This window comes from Vanacampus margaritifer, chromosome 1 (assembly GCF_051991255.1).
Source record: "Vanacampus margaritifer isolate UIUO_Vmar chromosome 1, RoL_Vmar_1.0, whole genome shotgun sequence".
Classification (NCBI taxonomy): domain Eukaryota; kingdom Metazoa; phylum Chordata; class Actinopteri; order Syngnathiformes; family Syngnathidae; genus Vanacampus; species Vanacampus margaritifer.
Genome location: NC_135432.1, coordinates 60397825 through 60421007, shown reverse-complemented (window position 1 = coordinate 60421007; position 23183 = coordinate 60397825). Strand labels below are relative to the sequence as shown.

The following is a 23183-nucleotide window of genomic DNA, read 5'->3' as shown; positions in this document are numbered from 1 at the left end:
ACTACGCATTATGTTATATGGTGGTACTTGGTAAGCCAAATATTTATTGACGTGTTTCATTGAAAATCACTGGACTGATGATGGTAGTGAAATGTGTGTTATTGCGCCCTCTGTTGACCAACAATGCTAAGCACCACCTCGACGGGGGAGCATTCAAGAAGCGTAATATCTTGCGACTAAAAGAAGCAAACAAATGGAGCACTTGAAGACTTGTATCTGCCCTTTGTGACTTCAATGAGTGTTCTTGGAAGAAACATAAGCATTGAATTGCGTTTTTACGTACTTTTAACTCTTATTCGTTGATAAATACGTTTAGCGAACACGTTAATATCTGTCTTGAACGCCACTCGTCAGCAGTTGGGTTATGATGGTGACTCTAGGTAAGTAGCGAACCCATTTTACCTTTCGAATTGTCTTAGCGTTTATGTAACCCCTGTAATACAGTTGTATTCGTTCGATTTTAATGTCTATGCGATAACTGCATCTGTAATATTTTGTTTGGTGTCCTTAAACTAATTACAATCTAACTATCTAACTCTATGGCATCTAGCATCGTAGCCCTCATGCTAAGGAAGTTAGCCAACGACACCGAAACTCATCAATTGATGTGACAGAATACAACGGGAATAAGTGATATTTAAATACTTTATAAACACTTGCATATTTGAATGACCTGTGGTGTGTGTGTGTGTGTGTTGCACAATAGTGGAAGTGTCGAGTCTCCTGCTGGTGTCGGTGTTGTGGGGCTGCACCAACCCTTTCCTCAAAAAAGGCACCGAAGGTATCGAACATGTGTCCAAGTCAGGCAAAGTGGCTCAATTTCTTGCTGAGATCAAGTTTCTCTTCCTTAATCTAAAGGTAAACATTCTCTCGCTCTCTCAATACTTTTTTTTATTATATCACCATAAAATGGATGCCCCTCCTTCTTCATCCTCAGTACCTCATCCCGTTTGTCCTGAACCAAAGTGGCTCTTTAGTCTACTACTACACACTTTCCACCGCAGGTGAGACAATAATACTGTACATCAGATGCAATAAAAAGAACAAGAAGTGTTCCTGCTTGTTCGCCTCACATGTTTACTCTGCCACTGAATATTTGTCTTGCAGACTTGTCACTGGCCGTCCCTGTGTCCAACTCTCTCACCTTCCTGTGGACTTTGCTCACTGGCAAGTTGCTGGGTGAAAACTTTGGAGGCAAACGTGAGTTCAATTCAATCGTGATGCATTAGTTTGCTCCCCCCGAAAAAAGACAACTTCATCAGCCTTGTTCAAACTTTTACTTTTTTTTTTTTTCAACATTTATCTATCTGTCTCTTTTTAGAGGCTGTTGCCGGAATGTTCCTCACTATGGTTGGTGTCACTTTGTGTATCGTAAGCTCCATGGATAATATCGGCACTCAGTCCTGATGACCTTCCAGTGTGCATGAACAAACTAGTAAGAGCATCTTGGCTCAACATGCTTTTTTATTATACATTGCTGCCTTGACTTATGAGTTTAATTCATTCCGTGACCATGCTCGTAACTCGAAACACGCATATCTTGAATCATCTTTCCCCATTGAAATGAATGGAAATGTCATTAATCCGTTGCAACCCATCATGAAAAAAAATGTGGGCACATGTTTTTATTTAAAACCAGGATATTATTTCACATTAACAGTACTGTACAGAAAACAAATGATGATTGTTGAAAAAATGCATAGATTATTTAACAAATATGATTTTGTTTTTCTTTTTTAAATTGCAAAACAGGATCTCTCATAAGTCAAGGTACCACTTAACAAATAAGTCATGTAGCTCCGCCTTCCCGGAGCCTAAAATGGACACGCACAACCTCAATTTATGAGTAGATGGAATGAAGACGAATGGAATGCACTTAACTTTTAATCTAAAAAAAAAGAAAGCAATTGCCCTTTTAATTCTCGCCTTTCCTATGAGCTGATGTCGGTCAAAATGAGGTCACCGCTGGCCCGTCCGTCCATCAAGGTCGTTTACATTCGAGCGGCGTGCTCGACGGCAGCCATATTTCTGAGCTGAGCAAACAAGTGAAGACGTGGCCAAGAGAGTGTTACGCGAGTGTGAGAGGGGCGCTGGTGGGTTCACGCAGAGTTCATTCCCACAACTTGACCAGATTTATGGAGCTCCTATAGAAACGTTCACTTTGGCGCACTTAAAAGCCAACGTGAAAGTCGTCTTCTTAAAGGCCTTCAGAGGACATGTCCAAATGGGAATGTGGGAGCACAGGAGCACCCTGCTTTGTATTGAAAGTACTTACATTCAACTACATATTCTTCACTGATACTTAAAATTTGTTTTAAAGTGAGAAAATAAGCTCTTGAGTCACATACACTGTAGTTCTCTTGATGAAAATGAAAACAAATATAAATCATTAAAAAAAACATTCTAACATTAACTCATTTGCTCCCAAAAATGTATAAATATGGTTCTATGTTAAATATTACCATGCTCCCAAAGACGTATTTATACGTTTTTATGTTTAAAAATAAATAAATAAATTATGCTAGAGCATACAGATGCGGCCTCTGAACTGAAGAGAGGCTTGAAGCAAAACGGCCAGCTGATGGCAGCAGAGTATAAGAGATCAACCAGGGCCATGTTGCAAAAAGCTCTTTCCCCCCACTGTTTTAAACAGATTTGTGAATAATGATAAAACTTTATATATTCTAATCATGATTGCTGCAAAACGGAAATAGATAGCAGATACAAATGTACTTATTTTTTCCTGATGAAAGAAAATACTCCCATGTTTTCATAGCAATAGAACAGAATATTCTGTGGGCCTTGCAAAATCAGTTAAAGTCCAGTAAAACAGCCGGCCAGGAGTGAAGGGGATTGCTTCAGTGAAAATTGCCGAGAGTGAATGAGTTAGTGTGCTAACCCTGTAAAATCAACAGATTTTTTTTTTTTTTAGCAGGAAGTAAAAATAAACACGGTTGCACATGTGTGCACACCCTCGATTCCTTCATGACCCAAACTGCATAAAAAGAAAATTGACGAAATTTCCCTTTAAAAAAAATGTGTTTGTTAACCCAATTGCGTTTTCCCGCACCCCGAAATGAAATCAACAAATACTGTTTGAAATGATACTGTTGTCTTTCCTGCTTGGCTGAGGTAATAATGTTCAGATGTGCTTTGCTGTGTGTTATATTGTGCATCTACATCCAAATAAATCTCACTAAAAAATACAATCAAATGTGACAGACTTTCCCGAAATGATTTATTTTAAGTTCTACTTTTTTAATAGGCATTTTCTTCATGAAAACAAGAATTTATAACATTACTTGACTCTTTAATACAGTTTGACGAAAGCAAATCAAGAGTGGTTATGATGGTTCTTCAATTAGATCTTCTCCCTGGTGGTGGTTCTGTGCTCTTTTTGGACCCTCCTATAAAAAAAACTAAATATTTTATTTCAAGCTTTGATATAATACTTCTCAATTTTTTTGCACCAAGAACCAGCAAAGAGAACTTTGCTGGGTCTTAAAGTACAGTCATGACCAACATTTAAATATATTAGTTAAGTAGTGTCGCTCATCAAACAACATTCCTAAAAATTACATATATAATATTGCAACTAAGCCCATGTAACATTGTTTAAATATACGGGAAAAAAACAATGATTCAATTCAATTGTATAGAACGTAATAATACAACTGAACTGTACTAGAGCAGTGATTCTTTCACGTACCACTAGAGGGAGCCTGGTAGTATGCGTACCACATGCAGTTACATTAGTCTTCTCCTCCAAAGTATTTCCCTGAATTTCTCTCTGAGAATTGGGAGTGTTCAAAGTCATCTTGTTGAGTTCAGGCTCCTTTAAAACAAAACACTCACATTAGACCCACAATGCAGGAAGCTTGTCCCCAAAAAGTGTGTGTACCAAATTTTCAGTGTTAAACTCCTCTTCTGTGCTTTTTATTATCACTGGCTTTTCTGCTTCATCTTGCTCGGATGGCAGCAACTGTAAGATGGCAAAAATACAACATTTTCAGAGCCCTTTTAATGCAAAAAAAAGTTTTTATATAAAGTGCGTGTGCTTATCGCGTGTACCGTCAGTGTGCCATTAACAGCGTCATATGTGTTGTTGAGCTCCTCGTCCTCCACTATTTCTGCCACCCTCTTTAAAATAAAATAAAATTTTACAGTAAAAAAAAAAAAAAAAAACACTCACTGGACAATTTATTTAGTACATAATCTAATGAGTGCCAATAAATTAGCTGTGTCAAAAATGGTGTACCTAATCAAATAGTATATATAGTCAACCTGATCAACAGGAAATTCTGTAGCTGTATTCTCGTCCTCTTGCACCTCCTCAGCTCCTCTGACCTCCTCCCTCCTCCTCCTCCTCCTCCGTGCTCCCGGCTTGAAGACGGCGCGATAGACTTCAGCAAAAAAAACAAACGGGATTTTAGATTTTTAGCGGAGTAATAACGGCGAGTATGCGTGATGCCGCGTCCTGACCGGGTCCGTTGCCGTGGGGGGGTCTCGGAGTTCCTTTGGTTTTGTGAATCCCGACGGGATTGTTGAAGAGAACAGAGGTGTCGTCCGCTCTCAGGTCTGTCAAGTGCGCAGCGGCGTCATGACCCGTCGACTTCACCCTACGCCCGTCTGACTGATAGTCATTGAAATTGATAGAAATTGAGGGTGGCAAAAAAATAAAATAAATCCTGCATCCCTACTATATTTATATACAGACGAGCCCGTATGTGACTTTACCTCTGGAGAGTTGAGCAGAGCCGAGTCACTAAATTGGTCTCCTGGACCGCTTCCTTCCTTCCTGTTCTATAACAAAAATAACAAAAACGCACTGACTGATTGACAATGACTTTTTGCCGAGTTGCTTTACAAAAGAAAATACAAATTCTTAGGAGTAGTAATCCTTAACTCTTTGACTGCCAGACGTTTTCAGAAACGGGGTTGTCGCCAGTGCCAGCCGATTTAAGCATTTTGACTGATCTTTCAAGGTCCACAGAAAATGATGTGTTTGGACTATGGAAACACACATACTACCAAATGAAAGATTGGACTCTCATCTTTCATCAGAAAAAAAGTTTGTTTCTACCTTATTCCGTTTTTCAGTAATCAACAATAGAAAATGGTTAGTTTCACCTCTGTTTTGAAACAAACGTCTTTTAACGTCTTTGGCACTCCTCCATAGGATTTTACCAAACGTTATTTAACGTTTTTGGCAGTCAAAGAGTTAATTACGATTTTAATCACCCGACACTCATAATTTTTAATTGTAATAAATCGCATGACTTCAATAGTTAACTCACGATTAAATTTGATATCTGTTCTAAATGTACAATTTTAAAAAATTATCATTTTTCATACTCTTGTTAACAATAGTGGAAAAAATGTAAACTAATAGAAATAGTTCAAATTAATTTTTGACGTCAATAGCCGTCAATGGCAGTGAATGAGCTAGAAAAGATCATATATTGGCATAATCATAATTAAAGGGACATTCAGTGATCCTAGCGCCATCTAGTGGTGAACTAATAAAGTTTGTTTCTACCGTATTCCGTTTTTCAGTAATCAACAATAGAAAATGGTTAGTTTCACCTCTGTTTTGAAACAAACGTCTTTTAACGTCTTTGGCACTCCTCCCTAGGATTTTACTAAACGTTATTTAACGTTTTCGGCAGTCAACGAGTTAATTGCACAGGGAACCATATTTGGATCAAATGGAGGGTGGTGAAAATTAATGACAACAATACAATTAAACAGAATTATTGTAATGTTAAAATATGTGTACAATCAAATGGAAAAAAAGTGAAAGAAAGTTACTTTCGTAACAATGTACTTTTTTGTGGTTAAAGTTTAGAATGCTAAGTTTTGTTTAGTTTTTCCCCAAAATTGATGTTCACAAACACGGTAAATAAGCAACAATCCTCACTGTAAGCATAATCATAACTTTTGCGTTCTATAGTATTAGTCAACACTGTGCATGATATGCTGCTCGCTGCATTTCCGCCATAATGAAAACCTGCTCATGTTTTCATGTTTTGGGGAACGCTGCTGAGTGCTGAGTTAGTCACTGTCGACACATCAAATTGATATTTACCATGTTTCTCCTCAGTGTCCGTCTCTTTCCTGGGTAATACCTATAAATAGAAGGGAAAAAAATGTCAAAAGAACAAAACAACACATCCAAAGTGGGATTTAAAAAAAAAAAAAGGAAATTAAGAGGTATATAGCAGGAATTTACAGAATTGGTATTTGGCTCTTATTAGGAACTCTGTTCTGCTCACTTTCCCAATAAGCAGCAGTTTTAAAGTATTTTAAACAACCACACAGCTTTGCCTGAGAAAAAGTCTGCTTATCATAATGCTAGCAAACAATACAAAAGGCCATTGACGTGCTAATGGCTATCATCTATAGTTGTGGTTTTAGAAGCAACGGATATTTGAACAGAACACAGAGACAGATAATATAACAACAGTCAAATGGATGCAATATATACTTAATGAAAAATGTCTAATATGACAGCAATTTACTGAGTCACTTAACAATAGTAGCAGTAGCAGTAGTAGTAGTAGTAGTAGTAGTAGTAGTAGTAGTAGTAGTAGTAGTAGTAGTAGTAGTAGTAGTGGTATTCTTCTTTGTTTCTGCATGACTGTATTATGTATTATACTGCCTCCCGGTGGCCAAGGTGGGCACACCAGAAGGTATGAATTGGATTGCAGCATTATATCATGATGTACAAACTGTTTGATTATTTACAATCTATTTTATTCTGTTATCTTTCTGTTTATATAAAGTAGAAAATAGAGTATGGAAATGTGAGCATGATCACGGAAGGAATTAAAGTTGTATATTATATATTTATTAAAGCCACATTAAGGCTTGGGCATGAGTCCCCCGTCCCGAACAATATAACAGTTTCAGCGCTTTTTGTTGGTATTTTTAGATGGGGGTGCATTTTTTGTCAATTTTTTTTTAATGGGTTGGGGAAATGAGTACTATAATGATTGTTTTTTTATTCTTCAATGAATGGATAGATTGTTTCATACAATAACTGAAACTTGATAAGTTACAATTAAATCAGTTGAAATGTCATGCTTTTGAAAATCAGGCCGTCAAGTATCAGCCACTGTTACACCTCTGACATAACAGTTCATTACCTCTCTGTGGCTTTAGACACCAGCAGCTCCACATACGGAAGCTTCTTGAACCTCTCGGTTCCCACGGCAACGTAGCAGCGTCCGGTCTCCAGCTCCCCCGCCGAGGTCACCGTGACCCCGTCCACAGAACACAACCTGACAGAGTCACGCAGCGGTCACATCCAGTCCAGTTATTGGTACATTTCCTGCATGTTTGTTTTTTGTGTTTTTTTTTTTACTGACCTCCGCACGGCGCCGGTCCGTAAGCTGACCTTGTCGGTAACCAGGCTAAGGATCTGCTCTAGGTCCCGCTGCATGCTGCGAGGTATGATAAATCGGAAGGGTGGACACAGGAGGTCCCCGTTGCGGAAAACGCTGGAATATGACATAAATGCGTCATGCAAGTACTTTGAGTGACTGTATGTGATCAGATGAGTTTTGTCTTACTGTATAATACAGGGCATTGGAACAAACTTCCTCCATTTAGCTGACACGATGGGCCTCGGGATTATTTTTGCCTGCAGGGGACAATCCACTAATAAGCAATGTTTCCATCGAGCGCAACAGTTTGATACACAATTTTGTGTGTATCAAGCTGGTCAGCATGGTAGTCTAGTACGATGATTCTCAAACATTTTACACCAACTAACACCTCATAAAATATTTGACTCTCCAAGCAATTTACTCTGCGTGGCCTTTAATGGAAACGCTGTTCCTCCCAACATGGCTACCATGTAGGCACGTCGGTTAGCTAGACCGCTACAGTGCTCTGGCATGTCCAGTCTTCGGGCACGTTCGGAAATGCGCTCTGAAGTCCGATTAGGTAACACAAAACGCGCCGCGGCACATTGTGTTGTGTTAGCATTAGCAAGACTTTTTTTCTCAAAACAAAAAAAATGCATTAGCACAGGGATGTGATTTTTCCGCTAATTCGCGGAATTCCGCTTTTTTTATCTCCCCCCCCAAAAAAAAATCCGATTTTTTTTTTTTAGTAGTTCATTGTGTATGCATATGACTCCGACAGATAACATCTTCTGCTATAACAAAGACATTTGTGGTATGCTCTAATATGAGTTACTTTTCATTTGGTCATGATACAATTATTTGTTCATGAAATTTGAACTCTTCAACATTATTTATGTGTTAAATTACTAATCACATTAGTTAGATATGATGATATTCTCAGTGATAGTTTTTAAAAGCAAAGGCAGTCCAATGTTTTTGAATGTGACTGATTTTGAGTTGACTAAAACTGCCATTTTATATGGGATAGTTCAATGTACATTGAAAATTTATGCTGTTGTTTTGTCTATTTCTTTGTCATGTGAGTGCATTGAAAGTACTTAAAAACACGGAAAACCCATGAGCTCCGGGGGGCTACGCCCCCCTTGTCCCCCCACCAGGGCACTGCCCTGGACCTAGCTGGGTGCCAGCGGCCCCCAGACCCCCGGCTAAATTTTCAGATAATTTCACTTTGGTCAAATCACATCCCTGATTAGCAAGACTTTTTTTCTCAACAAAAAAAAAAGGCATTAGCAAGACTACAACTTGCTAGCCCACACAGCTAGCTAATGTCAACATTAGCTAGTTTAAACCACAATCTTAAGAAACGCCCCAAGTTAAACTGCTACAGTGCTCTGCCATGTCCAGTCTTCGGGCACGTTCGGAAATACGCTCTGAAGTCCGATGAAGCAACACCGAACGCGCCACGGCACAGTGTGTTGTGTTAGCATTAGCAATACTTTTTTTCTCAAAACAAAAAAAATGCATTAGCAAGACTTTTTTTTCTCAACAAAAAAAAAAAAGGCATTAGCAAGACTACAACTTGTGTTTTGTTTCGGCTCAATTGTAATCAACTTGCTAGCCCACACAGCTAGCTAACGTCAACATTAGCCAGTTTAAACCACTATCTTAAGAAACGTCCCAAGCTAAACTGCTACATTGCACTGGCATGTCCAGTCTTCGGGCACGTTCGGAAATACGCTCTGAAGTCTGATGAAGCAACACCGATTGCGCCGCGGCACAGTGTGTTGTGTTAGCAGTAGCAATACTTAAAAAAAAAAAAAAAAACATTAGCAAGACTACTACTTGTGTTTTGTTTCGGCTCAGTTGTAATCAACTTGCTAGCCCACATAGCTAGCTAACGTCAACATTAGCCAGTTTAAACCACCATCTTAAGAAAAGCTCCAAGCCAGACTGATACACTGCTACACTGCTCTTATTTGTCCAGTCTTCGGGCACGTTCGGAAATATGCTCTGAAGTCCGATGAAGCAACACCGAATGCGCCACGGCACAGTGTGTTGTGTTAGCAGTAGCAAGACTTTTTTTTCAAAAAAAAACAAACAAACAAAAAACATTAGCAAGACTACTACTTGTGTTTTGTTTCGGCTCAATTGTAATCAACTTGCTAGCCCACACAACTAGCTAACGTCAACATTAGCCAGCTTAAACCACCACCTTAAGAAAAGCCCCAAACAAACTTATCGCCAGTAAACCGCAAACATCCGACATAAAAAGTTCCTAACTTACCAACTTGAAAATTATCCACAGTACAAGAATTGTGAATGACAATGTGCATTCAATGCGCATTTCCGAACGTGCATATATCTGTAGTTCTGGTGTTGACACTTTTCGCAACGGCTATTGACCTCAAATTGTGAGTGACAGATGTAAGACACACAGGCAAATGTTCTTTATCCTCTGTGAAGAATGACTACTATTATTGCAGCTTGAGTGGATTTATTATACTGCCCCCTAGTGGCCAAGCTAGGCAGACCAGAAGAAATGTGACTGCAAACAGTTTTTTGGGTGCTAGTTTTATCTTTATTCATCCATATTACATAAGAACAGGTGATTAGCTATAAAGCATGTTAAGCATTCATTAAATGAATTGAATTCAATCCAATTGAGCCCAAATGTGACATTTACTGTGCCCGTGATGGAAACAAAGCGGCTTTTAGGACCTGCCCAGACATGCACTGATTAACTCACTGGCCATAATGTGTTAAGCTTAACTTTCACATGATGCCACACTTGCTGCGGTGCTCCACAGCAACCACAACAGCAGGCATGCGAGCGCTCCGCAACGCTCGTAGCCGACATGGGTGCACACAGGGTACACGTCTAAGAAGAAGAAGAAGTAGCGCTGTTTGGACTGAAAACAAAGCGACATCTTACCAGATGCGCCGAATACAAAGTGAGCACTTGTGAGCAAGAGTACATGGCTACCCCTGTGACCTCTGTTGTTACCTCCCCCAAGGAGATTAACACTAGCTTCTTTATTATTTCGTGGAAATGACGCATTATTCTAAAACTATGCAAAGGAATTGTTTTCAAAATAGAGACCTTTTTTTCACATTTTTGGGGCATTTTTTTGATTGAATGAATGAATTCTAATCACGAAATGGAAGAAAAATGTTGAATAATTGATGAAAAGAGACTAAATATATGAGAAAAAAATTGCAATGTTTCTCGATTAAAGTAAGAAAAAGTAGTAGTTTCATGAGAATCTGTCATTATTTTATAAGAATTGTCCAATTATTATGAAAATAGGCAAACATTTTACAACTCCATTTTACCTTTTAAATTTTTTAGTTTTTTTTTAAAATACAACTGATTTTTTAAACCACTAACATTTTGCACACCTGAACATTTATAAAGTGCGTACAACTGAGAATAGCTACTCACTGGACATCAAATCCACAATTCTATTTTATCCAAAATGCTCCAAGGCAGGATTAATCAGCAGTCAAAGTGAACATGTATGAGCTGTTGGGTCTATTTTTGTCCTAGTTGACTTAGTAGGAGGTCCACTGGTGCATTCCTGTAGTTAGACTTACTTGGATAAATAAGTAATGGACTGAGCAGTGGGCCTTAAAGGTTTAAAATGTTTAAAATAAGAAAGATGAGCCGGCCCTACCTGAGTGTCTTCACGTGCTGCCTGCTGCTTTTTCACACCCGTGTTGACGTAGCTGCATTATGAGAGCACAAACAACAACAACAACAAAAAGCTCATCAATAGAAATGAGCAGAAGTGTCATAATGCTGATGCTTGTTTAACCCCTGGGCGTTATTTTATTTTGAAATGGCTTGGTCAGAACCAACAAAAAGCCAAAAAATGGTCAAATAACGCCCAGGGGTTAAAAAAAAGACTTCTGACTTCAGTACAAATTTAACTCCTGTACTTGAGTAAAAGGGAAAAAAGTACAAAATGTCCTGTGTTTTTTTTAACTCATTCATTGATTGCCATTGACGACTATAGACGTCAAAAATTCATGTGAAGTATTTCTATTAGTTTAACATTATTTTCCATTTCATAATTTTTTTTATGAAAACCTAGAATTTTTTAAATTGTACATTTATAACAGATATAAAATTATCATGCGATTAGTTACGATTAAATGCCCCTTATTTTTATTTTTATTTTTTTTTAAATTAGGCGCGTCAGTCGATTAAATTTTTTATTTGTAATTAATCACATGACTTCACTAGTTAACTAACGATGAATTTGTTCTAAATTTACAATATTTTTTTGTTCTAGGTTTTCATACTCTTGTTAGCAAAAGTGGAAAAAAATGTTAAACTAAAAGAAATAGTTCAAATTATTTTTTTAACGTCTATAGCCGTCAATGGCAGTGAATGAGTTAATGAGAAAAATAGCATTGTGCTATACTGTAATATTACACAAAAATGGGATTACATAAAAATAAAATGACTTAAACTGTTTTTGTCACACTTTTGCCTTCAGTGCAAGTGTTGTTAAGGAAAACAACAGCTACATATAGATGCTAGTTGTTAGCCTGTTTGTCTACGGAGTTTGTTTGTTAGCATTAAAGTAGCAGATAGAGTAATTCTTTCTTTTAATTTTTTATTTTTTTTTAACATACAATATTTGTCCATCCGCATGTCGACAACTAAATCCTGTTACATGTTTTATGTTGATGTTAAAGAACTAGCTAGCCTTGCCTCAACTTTAATGCTATCAAAACATTGTTCCTACAGCTTTGCTAACATTAGTGCACTGGCTTCCAAAAATTAGCTAATGACTGAAAAAAATGTTGCTTGCAAAGGAAATGTTGTTAATAAATACTCAAGTTAAGCAGAGATACCAGAAAAACCCACTTAAGCACAATAACAAAGTTGGTTTTTTTTTTTCAGCCTCCCTAATCAGACCACAAAAGCTTCGGCTGCTACTTACTCCAGTTTCTTGAACTTCTCAAAACCAGCGGCAACATACTGGGCCCCTGTCTGCAAATCCTGGAGGTCGGCGACCTTGTGGCCCTGCCTGGGGGTGTACAGGGTCCTGACGGCCAGCGGGGCCCCAATATTGTGGGTCACCTCGTTGAGGAAGGCCTCCATGGTGGACACCTGCCGCTGGTTGATCACGAACCGGCGGCCGCTAAAGAACGGGTCACCATTCCTGTATACTACCACGCTCTTCACCGGGGGTAGGGCTGTGGTGGCGGCCATCTTGGTACCCTCTACTACTACTGCTGCTATACAACACACAAACACACGTACACAGTACTTAGTGCTTAATCATGTGAATTCTGAAAAAACATTCATACATATTGTATGACGTTATACACCAAAAATCTTTAGCTGGTCTACGACTTCCTCAATTTTCCACCAATTCAAACCATTCCAATTTCAAATGTTCATCATTATTCATTCTCAGTATTCAGAATCATCATTCATTCATTTTAAACCAGGACATGTTGGATATTGTTTTCTATGTATTTCACAATTCCACATTTTCCACAGGAAAACTTAAATCTTTCCCATTCCAAACTCAGAGTTCTGATATCAACATTAGATACTATTTTCCACATTGCCCCCAATTCCACACTTTTCACAATAAAATTCCCAGATTGAAGACATGTTTGACATATTTAGCCACTTTCCACATTTCTTGAGATTCAAATCATTCTATCTTGAAAATATTCAACACATCTTGGGAGCTATTCCTATGCCCCAAATTTCCAAATAAAATCCCTAAATTAAGACTTATTTCATATATTTACCTTCCAGATTTGTTGACTGACTCAAACCATTCCAAGTCTCACTTTCAACATTTCAGTATTATTTCCACAGCATTTCGATTCATTTTTTTTCATCATTCACATGCAATTTCTACAGAAATGCCATTGTCTAGTTCTACACCCAAAAACGGTATTCACCATTCTACGCCAATGGACATTCCAAAAAGAAGACCACTTTCCCCACATTTTCATGAAAAAACAAAACAAAAACGGCCCAATGAAGGAGTCTTAAAAAAAAAAAGTTCCTCATCTTTTAATTTCAAATTCAAAGTTTTCACCTTATTCAGAACATCTTTGGAACTACAGCAGGCCTATTCCACATTCGCCAAATTACACTTTTAACAATAAAATCAATCACCAAATAAACAAATTTACCATCTCCTTTTATGTTTAGTTCAAACTATCCTGAGACTAACATTAAAATAAATAAATAAAATCCTAATTTTTTTCCAGTCCAAATTCAATGCAATCAGCAATAACTATTCGATTCGAGATTTTACATCGGCCTAGTATTTATTTACCTTGACCTTCCGCATTTCTTGACCAATTCAAACCATTCCAACTGCAAACCGTTTTGCTCATTCAGACTCCAAATTCCCATATCCTTTTTAGTTCATCTTCAGCTTGTCAGTATTCACACAATTTCTACAGAAATCGCTGCGGATACACACCACAAACTAAATGGATCCCCTCTGTGTGGTGGTGGTACGAGCGCCACGTTCTTCTTCCACTAACACACACACGCGCGCGCGCACACAACACAAGCGTCGACAACCTTGTGTATTTCCTGGTTGCTATGACAGCGCGGCGCAGCCAGCAGTTAGTAGCTTCGCGGGCTAAACCACTGGCAGCAACCGCAACAAAAGGGACACACAGAGTGGGCGTGGGGTGCGAGGTGGATGGGGATGGTCGGTCCCGTGTGTAGGAGGCCGATCCAGTATCATAACGTTTGCTCGTATTTTCTTTAATTGCAACAATATTGTAATGTGTGGGTTAGGGGTAAAGGGTGCTGTATGAGATGGAAGTTGTGTAAAAAAAAAAAAAAAAAAAATCATAATAACTACGTCAAGTTATGAACATTAAAATTACAACATGACATTAATGAATGAAAGTGATTTTTATTTTTTTATGTAGATGAAAATATCTGTTATGTCTGTCTGCCATAACATCCTCAGTCATTAAAATGAAAATTAGGGTATAGCTTCATATACCCTTTTTTCCCCTCTTAAATAAATTGATAATTTATTTTCATTTTAATACATTAGGGTACTTTAAAATAAATACACAGATAGTTTCCCATGTTATGGTACTGACTGAAATGATAATGACTGAATCATAATGAGATATTGTTCAATTATCAAAACAGCAAAGAACAACGTGAATTTCATGTTATGATATTCATGTGATTTTATTCCACGAGTTCATCAATATGCATTAATACCCAAATAAAAAATAATTAATTAAAACTAAAAAAACATAATTTGAAAATATTTTTAATATTACGAAAACTTTTTTTTTTTATTTGTAAAATGAATTTCAAATGTGATAAATTCATTTGCATTAATAGCAGAGAGCAAAACATAGATGAATGCAATTAACACAAAACAACTGTAAAGTTTTGAAAACTATTTAAAAAAAAAAAAGTGTAGAATTAATTGTGAACATTTTGTAATGCAATTCAATCACTGTTGGCCAAACAGGAAATTGGAGCATGTTATTGATACACCAAGCAAGTCTTTGTCCACAGATTATGTTACATCACAATAAAACAGCAGGACGTGACAGCAACAACAACAGTAGACACAAAGAAGCACCACAGTAGGAAAATATATATTTATTCATCCATTATACAAACAAATACAACACAAAACATAAATTAAGCCATTTAGTTGGCTTAAAAAAAAAAAAGTGTAGGCAATTCTTTAACTGTGTATTGAAAAGCACAGCAAGGTCCACTTCAGCACATGCTCAGTTTGTCCTTCAAAGACAAGTACTGCAGGGGACATAAAAGAGAGGAAAACAAACAATTTAACTCGGTAAGCAAAAAAGTGTCAGTTAATTGTGAATATCTACCCCTCACAAATGGTGCATGTTCATTGTAGTGAAAAAAAAATCCTAACATATTGTAATTCATCGACTAATCTGCACTCTCTTTTTTTTTCCTCCCAATTAAATTGTTCTTCAAAAATGACTTCCCTGCAAAGGATTATTTGTGTTCCACAGTACAACAGTGAATACAAACTCAAACTAGTGTGAAAAAAAGCCCACTGGTGGTCATTAAATAAATAACGCGGCTGACTTACCGAGGCACCATAAATGTCACCCAAGTAAATCTCAAGGTTCGGCCTCGTGGTGGAGCGCCAGCGCTGATTAAATGAAGGGAAATACTACATCAGCGGCTCACCTTTTTCCTGCTGTCAATGGCCTGCTGCAGCCACAGCAGCTCCATGGTCAGGGCGTCTCGATGGCAACGCAGGGCCTCCGGAGCAGCGGGCACCTCCCGGGCCGAGCGGTACCGCTGCGGACCTGGAGGAGACAAATTATTTATGGCATTGTCAGTTGAGGCTCGCGGCAGGTGTGGTGAGAATGTGCTTTTAATTGTCGGCTGAAAATGACATTACAGTGCCTTAAGGGCTGAGGTAACTAACCAATCACGGCTCACCGGTTTTCGGAGTGTGGTCATGTGACATACCTTAGGCACTATGATGTCAGATGTGGCAAAATGGCCACCCCCTGAGCTGGATTAAAACGGGTGGATTTTGTTTAGATTTGTGGGGCCACATAAAAAATATTATTGTAAAGATTTTATTTTGAAATCCCCTTTACGTACAGGACAGAGTGTGAGTACTTTTTCCACCTCTACAAGTGACAAATAATGTACCTTTAAGAGGAAGACTGTCCATGCTACTCCAGACGGAAGTGGAGTCCATTGTGCTGTCCGGAATCTCATCAGAGCTCAGGTTCTGACCTGCCTCAAGAACATGGCTGCTTTGTAAACAACCCCTTGTTTGTTGTTTAACTCCCAAGCCCGAGCCGTCTTTCTGCGCTTCTGTCGTTTGCAGACAGTGACTTCCTCCTCTCACTTCAGACAACGGATCTGCGTCTCCTGCTGCTGGGTTCTGTGAGTCGACGGCGACATCTGATCCTGTATCTTTCCTGGGTAGGGGGCCATCCTGGTTAAAAAAAAGTAGAAGAAGAAGGCATGAGAAAGGTGCAAGATGGTGAATAAATCAGGTTTTATTACAGGTAGATAGACTTGCCGTGTCTGTGAAGTGGGGGGTGGGGATGATGGCGTCCCTCCACCCCAAGTGGGCCAAAGTGCCATCTATCTCTTTCACGACCTCCTCAAAGTCCACCCGTGCACGGCGCAGCTCTGCTCGCACCAAACACCCGCGTGCACGTGCCTGAATAGGACACATACATGTACATACGAGTGCAATTCGTTTAATTCACTTGTATCTCAAATCATAATGAATGCAAATGCTATTATCCGTTTCAGTCCCCCTACCCCGGAAAAAATTAAATGTGTTTTTACAAGAAAACTCACACAATCATACTGTACTTACATTTATTAAAAAAAAAAACAACATAATTATGAATATGGCTAAACATCACCGTGATGACGTACCTCAGCTAGCTTGAAGCTGAGCTTGTGTACAGTCTAGGCACCACATCATCACGTACATTTCTACATTAGCCCCAGTTAGCTAACTACTATCGACTCAAACTGCGCACACAAGACCAGGCTAATGCTAACAACAGCTAGCATCGTTCTCAATTTGCAACAGCCGCACTGACTAAACGAACCCAGTGTAGTGCCACAGACGTCGAGGCCACGAAGAAGCTCTACCGCTTCGTAGTACGCGAGCAGATACATTAGCAACGAGGTTATTACCTGCAAAAGAACGAGCGTGTTCGTCAAATCACGCATCTGTATCACTATAGTAACGTGACCTGCCAGAGAGAAGCGGGAGCTTTGCGTTTACTTCCGGTGTCAAGTTTAAAAAAATAAGTCTTATGTTGACATTGTAACCTTATGCTGACGCCTTATAGGGGTTATGTTTGTTTTGTATTTGCTAAAGTATACATTTTAAATAGTATAAACTGAAATAATGTCTAAAAGACAAAAGTAGACTAGCTGTAGCGAATGATCACTTTTATTTTTAAAACCGTGAACAGGAAACGAGCCATTTTTGACATCCTCAGTTAGCTATGGCGCTCTCTTTCCAACCTCCAAAAAGTTTTATTTACGACATAACTGGAGAAAATGAGCGCTTCTTCTAACCAGAGGACTTTATTTCAGACATGGGGTGCGTCCGCACCTCCAAACAACGTTGTTCGGCCTCAAAAAGAAAGAAAACACGTCGCTGGACGACAGCGCAAAGGAAGCCAAAGCGGTACAGTCCAGAGACCTCCTGCTCCAAGTCCACTATGGGCTGAGCTCGGCTCTTTAAACCCAACAGGCACTCCTAAAGAGATAAGGCACACAACTGAATCTCCCAAACCTTATGCTTGTGATGACGATGATGACGACCTCATGGTGGTCGCTGTCAATGAAGCAGAAGAGAACCTACAAAATGATCATGGCGGTTTACTCCAAGAGGAGAGGCCCATGTCTGCCACTCCATCATTTGGAAAGATCACTTATCCAGACTTCCCTGGTTTTGACAGCTCCTCTGCGACAGTGTGGATTTATCCCACTAACTACCCAATTAGGGAGTACCAGCTCAACATCTCGAATGCTGCCTTGTTCCAAAACACTCTAGTTTGCCTTCCCACGGGTTTGGGGAAGACATTCATCGCCGCCGTTGTGATGTACAATTTCTATCGTTGGTATCCAGCCGGGAAGATCGTGTTCATGGCCCCCACCAAGCCACTGGTAGCGCAGCAGATTGAGGCCTGCTACAAAGTGATGGGCATCCCTCAGGGGCACATGGCTGAGCTGACTGGTACAGTACTCACCTGCCATATTTGCACTTCACTATTCCTACCGCCCGTAGCCAGCTTGGATAGGCTCCAGCGACCCTTGTGAGGACAAGCGGTTTAGAAAATGGATGGGTAGTTTTTTTTTTCTGTGGAACCTATCCCCAGCTTTTGGTGACAAACTCACCTATTCCTATATGTTTTTGTGTTATTTCTGAAGCACACCCTGAGATGCCACAAGATGCCAAAATCCTGTCTAAATAGGAATTGGTGTCAAGGAAGTATGATGATGCAATACATCTCGATGGAGAGACCAGATTGTGATATTACTGGAATTTGTGATTATAGTTTGTATTAAAGGGTTAGGGTTTAAACCAGGGGTTTTCCAACCTTCTATAACTACTGCGACATGGCATAGGATTTATTTATATATCTATTTTTTATTTATTTATGTTTTGACCTAAATACCGTATTTAGTTTTTTTCAGAACACTTGACGTATTTCAAATAAATCCTTATTCATTGTTGATAGGTATTTTCGATTTGTCAGACCAATACCAGTACAAGTACGCAACTGTGGAGTAGTTACTGATACCACTATTACTTTTGATACATACCCCCCCCCCCCCAAAAAAAAGACCTATATATATCCAAATATAGCATTTCTCCTTAAAATTGCATTAAATTAATGGAAATTGAAATAACTCGAGCTCACCCGCGATCCTAATTAGAACAGCCCCTAAAGAAAATGGAGGGATGGATGTTCTTAATAATAACCACCGTCTGCGTTCCGCAGGCAGCACAGCGGCCCACCGGAGGCAGGAAGTGTGGCGGTCCAAGCGCGTGTTCTTCCTCACGCCTCAGGTGATGATGAACGACCTGTCCAGGGACACATGCCCGGCCCTGCAGGTCAAGTGTGTGGTGATCGACGAGGCCCACAAGGCGCTGGGCAACCATGCCTACTGTCAGGTAAACATTACATCGGACATCACATTTAATTCACATGCCGTGATTAGTGAACTGAAAATAGTTTCACTCGCTATAGCAGTCACAGCTGAACATTTAGATTGCGTCATATTTTTGTTAATTCAGGTGATCAGACAGCTCAGCAGTCAGACTCTGCAGTTCCGCGTGTTAGCCCTTAGCGCCACTCCAGGAGGAGACACAAAGGTAAGAGTTCAATCATTTTCTTTCAACAACCCACCAGGACACACATGATGAACTAAAACCTTGCGCCCGTGCAGTCGGTGCAGTCGGTGATCTCCAACCTGCTCATCTCTCACATTGAGCTGCGCTCCGAGGAAAGCCCGGACATCCTGGCCCACTCGCACCAGCGCAGCGTGGAGAAAATGGTGGTCCCGCTGGGGGAGGCGCTGGCCGCCCAGCAGGCTCGCTACCTGCAGGTAGGGACCCTCAAGTCGTATTTGTGCATGTGCCAGACTACGATAGTGTGGTTCAGTCAATGTAGCCTCTATTTTGGTATTTTGCTGCCCCCTAGTGGTCACACGAATTATTGGTGTGGTCAGTACCGGTAAATTATTTAAGGGATACTTACTTGACTCATTGAGCCATTTTCAGCAGTGAAAAGTTAATGTTTTGTCCAGAATGAATTTTTTAACTTCATTATTTTTATTGTACAATTTTTTCCACTTAATGTCCACTGAAGATGACATCACCTGTGCTAAGGAAGTAGATAATCACCAACCATGGCTCACCTGTTTTCTGGGTTTGGTCAGAAAACTGAGCCAAGATGATTGGTCGTTACCTACTTCCTCAGCACAAGTGATGTCATCTTTAGTCGACAGCAAGTGGAAAAATTAGTTTTTTAAGTTATTGATTGTACAAGAAAGTATCCTAATGGTCATGGTTCTTAAAACTTTTTTATTACCTCTAAGTTTTTATTCCTTTAAGTCTCTAAAAAAAGAGCTGATGAATATTCAATATATTGTTCCCTGAAAATGGATGGATATTTATTATTGTGTTGTGGTGTTGAACTGCAGTGCGTTTCATAATCTGATGACAAATACTTAGTGGAAGGCGTATGTGACCTGTTTGTGAATTGTTGACCAATGCACAAGTATGGCGTAAAATGAACATTACTGTTGTTTTATAGTAATGCTTTTTTTTTTTTATTGACTTGCGCGGTTAGACCTCTTACATGTCATTTCATTGGATTATGTGTGATTTTGACATAGTGTAAAGAAAGAGCGAGTTTATCCGTGACGTCATGGGAACGTATGGCCTAATTTAGTCATCAGGTTTAGCAGCATTCTTTAAGTAATTATCTCCATGTCGATTGATTCTCGCTACTGTTCTCTTTTCATAATGGCTGTTATGCACCAGTTTTAGTCCACGTTACGAGAAGCCATTGTGCGTTATGGTTGAGTAGGGCGTGTCCACCTTTTGTTGGCAACATGTGATCCCATTAAAAGGGAGGGTTTTTCCTTGAGGGACATTCCAGTTTGGTTAAACAGGAATTGCACTTTTACAAAATTCTGCCAAGTGCGAATTGTGTTTTGAGTTGAGACTGTCAAAAAGATATTCGTTTATGATTGTTATAGTATGTTGCAGTAACGTAAACTGTGTTATTAATATTGTGGTCAGTGAGTGTTTACTCCATGTGACAAGAGGTTTCGGGCGTCCTTTAATTGACTTAAGGGGTCAATGGACTGTGCTGTAGAAAGAAACATTTCAATAAACAAATTACATAATATGAAAAAAAGTTGAATTAAATAGACTCTTATATTGTGTCATTTTTTTAAAGACAGGAAACAAGCCCATGTTTATTGACCAAAATGAAACCACAGTAGCATCCTGCTGTTGCACTTTTATGTTCACAGTACAGCACACATTAGCCTTTCAACTAAAATAAGCAAACACAAAACAAGGAGGGTTGATGTTCCCATATAACCAGACTCACAAAGGGGAGAAACACTTGCATTGTTTATCATGGCTTCCAAACATCTCACTCATAGCCGTGGTGTGAAAAAGAACATCTTTGGATATTGGCTAATGGTCATTTGGGAAACCCAAATGTATATATATATATATTTTTTTTTATATACTATTTTTTGAGGAAATGAAACTTCCCTTATCCTATTTGAAGATCCTGTCATCCATAGAATCATTTATAGTATATTTCAAACAAAAATATTTAAGTACAGCTGGTGAATCGGGTAGTTTAATCTGAAAATATGCACATTACAGTATTGAGTCTTTTTATCTTAGATATTTCAGCACCACTTTGGAAAGGTACCCTTAATAACCAATGTATAAACCCTTCCTAAGGGTACACTTGTTTTTAAGTGGTACCGATATTTATCAATCTTTATGATAGAACATTACAAATAAACAATTTGAATAGCAACATTTCACTTTCCTTATAGTCTCTGTATAAGAATCTGATCTTGGCGGTACATCTGGCTGCATCGTCTCTACTCATCAACAGCGGTGGTACTTGTCGCGGTACAGTAGTGAGTAGGTACACTAACACAAAAGTATCCCGTACAGCATTTTGTGAAAAAAATAAAAGACGATTCTCAGGTGGAGGAAACATGAGGAATGCTTTGACTTGCTTGCATCGGATCTATAGAAGTGCTTTTGATTGTCATTCAGCAGTAGAATTTGGTTGTAGGCACGCGCGCGCGCGCGCGCGCACACACACACACACACACACACACACACACACGCACACACACACACACACACACACACACACACACACACACACACACACACAGAGTTCCAATCAGGTAGTTAATTATTGGCATCCATCATCATGTTGCGCACTACAGGAACTATTTCCCGCTTCACGCTATCGATTCACCCCGCAAACACCGATTAGTTCAAATGTCCAGGCCATAGAGAAAGAAATGACTGGTTGTGTGGTAACCTGTTGATTGAATCATCTTGTAAAATCTTTTTTTTTTTTTTTCAACCTGCAGTGATCCCAAGATTTGAACAATAAAACATCATCACTTACAGATTTGACATCACATTGAGTCAGCAAGCTAAAAATGCGACAGAGAAGCAGTACTACAGACAAAAATGGAGCACGATTAGGCGGCATGTCCACTACCGAGAATCATTTAGCGGCTGCACTGACAAGGGTTTGAATATGGCATGGGGTAAATGTGGAGTGCGCTGGTCTGATGAGGCAGCGACTAAGAAAGGACGATGTTGCACCTGAGAGCTGTAGACTGGTCAGAAGTGGTGAAATAGGGAGGAGTCATTGTGAGGCTCGAGGAGGAGGTGGAGGTGGGGGTGGGGGGGGTGGTCACGGGTGGAATGCCGCCAGGGAATCTCATTGCGCTGTGCCCCGTCAACCGCGTTCCATGAACCAGATCTCGTTCTGGCGCTGGCTGTGCGCCGGGTTGGTGTAGCCGGCAACGATGAAGGAGTCGTTGACGCACATGCCGGGGGACTCGAGCAGCTCGGCCATGGTGTTGATTTGATTCATGATGGTCAACTCGTTTGTGGGGCCAGTGAAGGGCCTGCAGTGGGAGGTGGGTAGAAATAGCTTAACAAGGAGGAAAGAGTGGTTAGCATCCTTTACTGTCAAGCGACATTTTTGGCCAAATAACTACAAAAAATCTGTAGCCGCAAAACCATTGAACATTGTGATGAAGATGAACAAAACAGAAAGGACATATTATGGTATTTTTTTGCCTCTACCTTTATTGGACATTTTATGGCTCTTTTTTTTTGCTATCAATTTACTGACATTTTTGTGGACATTTTATGGTAATGTTTGTGATTTCTTCTTTTGTTTTTGGACATTTTATAATTTTTAAAATGTTTTCTTTTCTGACTTTTTTCAAATAAATTTTCTGACTTATTTTGGGCAATTTTGTGGACATTATATGATATTTTTCAGCTTTTCTTTTGTTTTTGGACATTTTATAGTTACTTTTTGAATGTTTTTTCTCCCATTTCTAATAACTTTTTAAATAATGAATTTTCCGACTTTTTGCAATTTTAAAGGCATTGTTATTTTTTGTTATAATTTTGTATACATTATATGGGAGTTTTTTGCTCTTTTGGGACATTTTATGGTCACTTTTGGACATTTTCAGGTACAGAATTTAAAAAA

The 23183-nt window shown here is 39.2% G+C and overlaps 5 protein-coding genes across 9 annotated transcripts in view; 2 read left to right on the top strand and 3 right to left on the bottom strand.

Moving 5' to 3' along the window:
- The first annotated feature begins 146 nt into the window (after positions 1–146).
- On the top strand, positions 147–14361 carry tmem234 (transmembrane protein 234). Of its 2 annotated transcripts, XR_013291324.1 has the most exons (7): positions 147–380; positions 707–858; positions 938–1004; positions 1108–1200; positions 1322–1435; positions 7165–7324; positions 12286–14361. XR_013291324.1 is itself a non-coding variant. In XM_077559231.1 (6 exons), the coding sequence occupies exons 1-5, from the start codon at positions 365–367 to the stop codon at positions 1405–1407; spliced, it is 414 nt and encodes a 137-aa protein (XP_077415357.1). In that variant the 5' UTR covers positions 147–364; the 3' UTR covers positions 1408–1435; positions 7165–12221. The 2 variants fall into 2 exon arrangements, 1 of the variants encoding a protein (XP_077415357.1); XM_077559231.1 differs by lacking the exon at positions 12286–14361 and having other exon boundaries at positions 7165–12221.
- On the bottom strand, positions 3472–13884 carry dcdc2b (doublecortin domain containing 2B). Its single transcript, XM_077559245.1, has 13 exons — positions 13691–13884; positions 12326–12623; positions 11048–11099; positions 7575–7645; positions 7371–7502; positions 7149–7283; positions 6089–6128; positions 4738–4803; positions 4483–4633; positions 4285–4403; positions 4072–4140; positions 3902–3982; positions 3472–3835 (listed from the first exon to the last, which is right to left on the bottom strand). Exons 1-13 carry the CDS (start codon positions 13749–13751, stop codon positions 3596–3598), a joined length of 1515 nt encoding a protein of 504 aa, XP_077415371.1. The 5' UTR covers positions 13752–13884; the 3' UTR covers positions 3472–3595.
- A 627-nt stretch (positions 14362–14988) lies between the features above and the next one.
- iqcc (IQ motif containing C) lies at positions 14989–17145 on the bottom strand. 3 transcript variants are annotated; one of them, XR_013291322.1, is made up of 6 exons: positions 17065–17145; positions 16430–16573; positions 16051–16342; positions 15862–15907; positions 15574–15695; positions 15148–15162 (listed from the first exon to the last, which is right to left on the bottom strand). XR_013291322.1 is itself a non-coding variant. In XM_077559208.1 (5 exons), the coding sequence occupies exons 1-5, from the start codon at positions 17098–17100 to the stop codon at positions 15127–15129; spliced, it is 630 nt and encodes a 209-aa protein (XP_077415334.1). In that variant the 5' UTR covers positions 17101–17145; the 3' UTR covers positions 14989–15126. The 3 variants fall into 3 exon arrangements, 1 of the variants encoding a protein (XP_077415334.1); XM_077559208.1 differs by lacking the exon at positions 15862–15907 and having other exon boundaries at positions 14989–15162; XR_013291320.1 differs by having other exon boundaries at positions 15127–15162; positions 15574–15907.
- A 217-nt stretch (positions 17146–17362) lies between these two features.
- The window catches only part of fancm (FA complementation group M), a 39050-nt gene continuing 33229 nt past the window's right edge, over positions 17363–23183 (top strand). The window contains exons 1-4 of the mRNA XM_077559164.1: positions 17363–18118; positions 18888–19060; positions 19184–19261; positions 19336–19494. Of these exons, the coding sequence (XP_077415290.1) occupies positions 17437–18118; positions 18888–19060; positions 19184–19261; positions 19336–19494 (1092 nt within the window). The 5' untranslated portion in view covers positions 17363–17436. The remainder of the gene's footprint in view (positions 18119–18887; positions 19061–19183; positions 19262–19335; positions 19495–23183) is intronic.
- Positions 21136–23183, bottom strand: part of soul3 (heme-binding protein soul3) — a 9576-nt gene continuing 7528 nt past the window's right edge. Inside the window, exon 5 of one of the 2 annotated variants that reach the window (XM_077559187.1) lies at positions 21136–22584. In XM_077559187.1, the coding sequence (XP_077415313.1) occupies positions 22413–22584 (172 nt within the window). In that variant the 3' untranslated portion in view covers positions 21136–22412. Of the gene's footprint in view, positions 22611–23183 lie in introns of both variants that reach the window. The other variant, XM_077559196.1, reaches the window with a different exon arrangement.

Bases quoted from the DNA above. Each gene is read 5' to 3' on its own strand.
- tmem234 (XM_077559231.1), top strand. The intron at 859-937 runs GTAAACATTCTC...CTTCATCCTCAG, and splicing joins TTCTCTTCCTTAATCTAAAG to TACCTCATCCCGTTTGTCCT. The intron at 1,201-1,321 runs GTGAGTTCAATT...GTCTCTTTTTAG, and splicing joins TGAAAACTTTGGAGGCAAAC to AGGCTGTTGCCGGAATGTTC.
- iqcc (XM_077559208.1), bottom strand. From the start codon at position 17,100: ATGCGTGATTTGACGAACACGCTCGTTCTTTTGCAG. The intron at 16,574-17,064 runs GTAATAACCTCG...TGTCCTATTCAG, and splicing joins ACACGCTCGTTCTTTTGCAG to GCACGTGCACGCGGGTGTTT. The intron at 15,696-16,050 runs GTACATTATTTG...TGTCTCCTCCAG, and splicing joins GGACAGTCTTCCTCTTAAAG to GTCCGCAGCGGTACCGCTCG.
- dcdc2b (XM_077559245.1), bottom strand. From the start codon at position 13,751: ATGAGCAAAACGGTTTGCAGTTGGAATGGTTTGAATTGGTCAAGAAAT. The intron at 7,503-7,574 runs GTAAGACAAAAC...GTCATATTCCAG, and splicing joins CCAATGCCCTGTATTATACA to CGTTTTCCGCAACGGGGACC. The intron at 7,284-7,370 runs GTCAGTAAAAAA...TGACTCTGTCAG, and splicing joins CGGACCGGCGCCGTGCGGAG to GTTGTGTTCTGTGGACGGGG.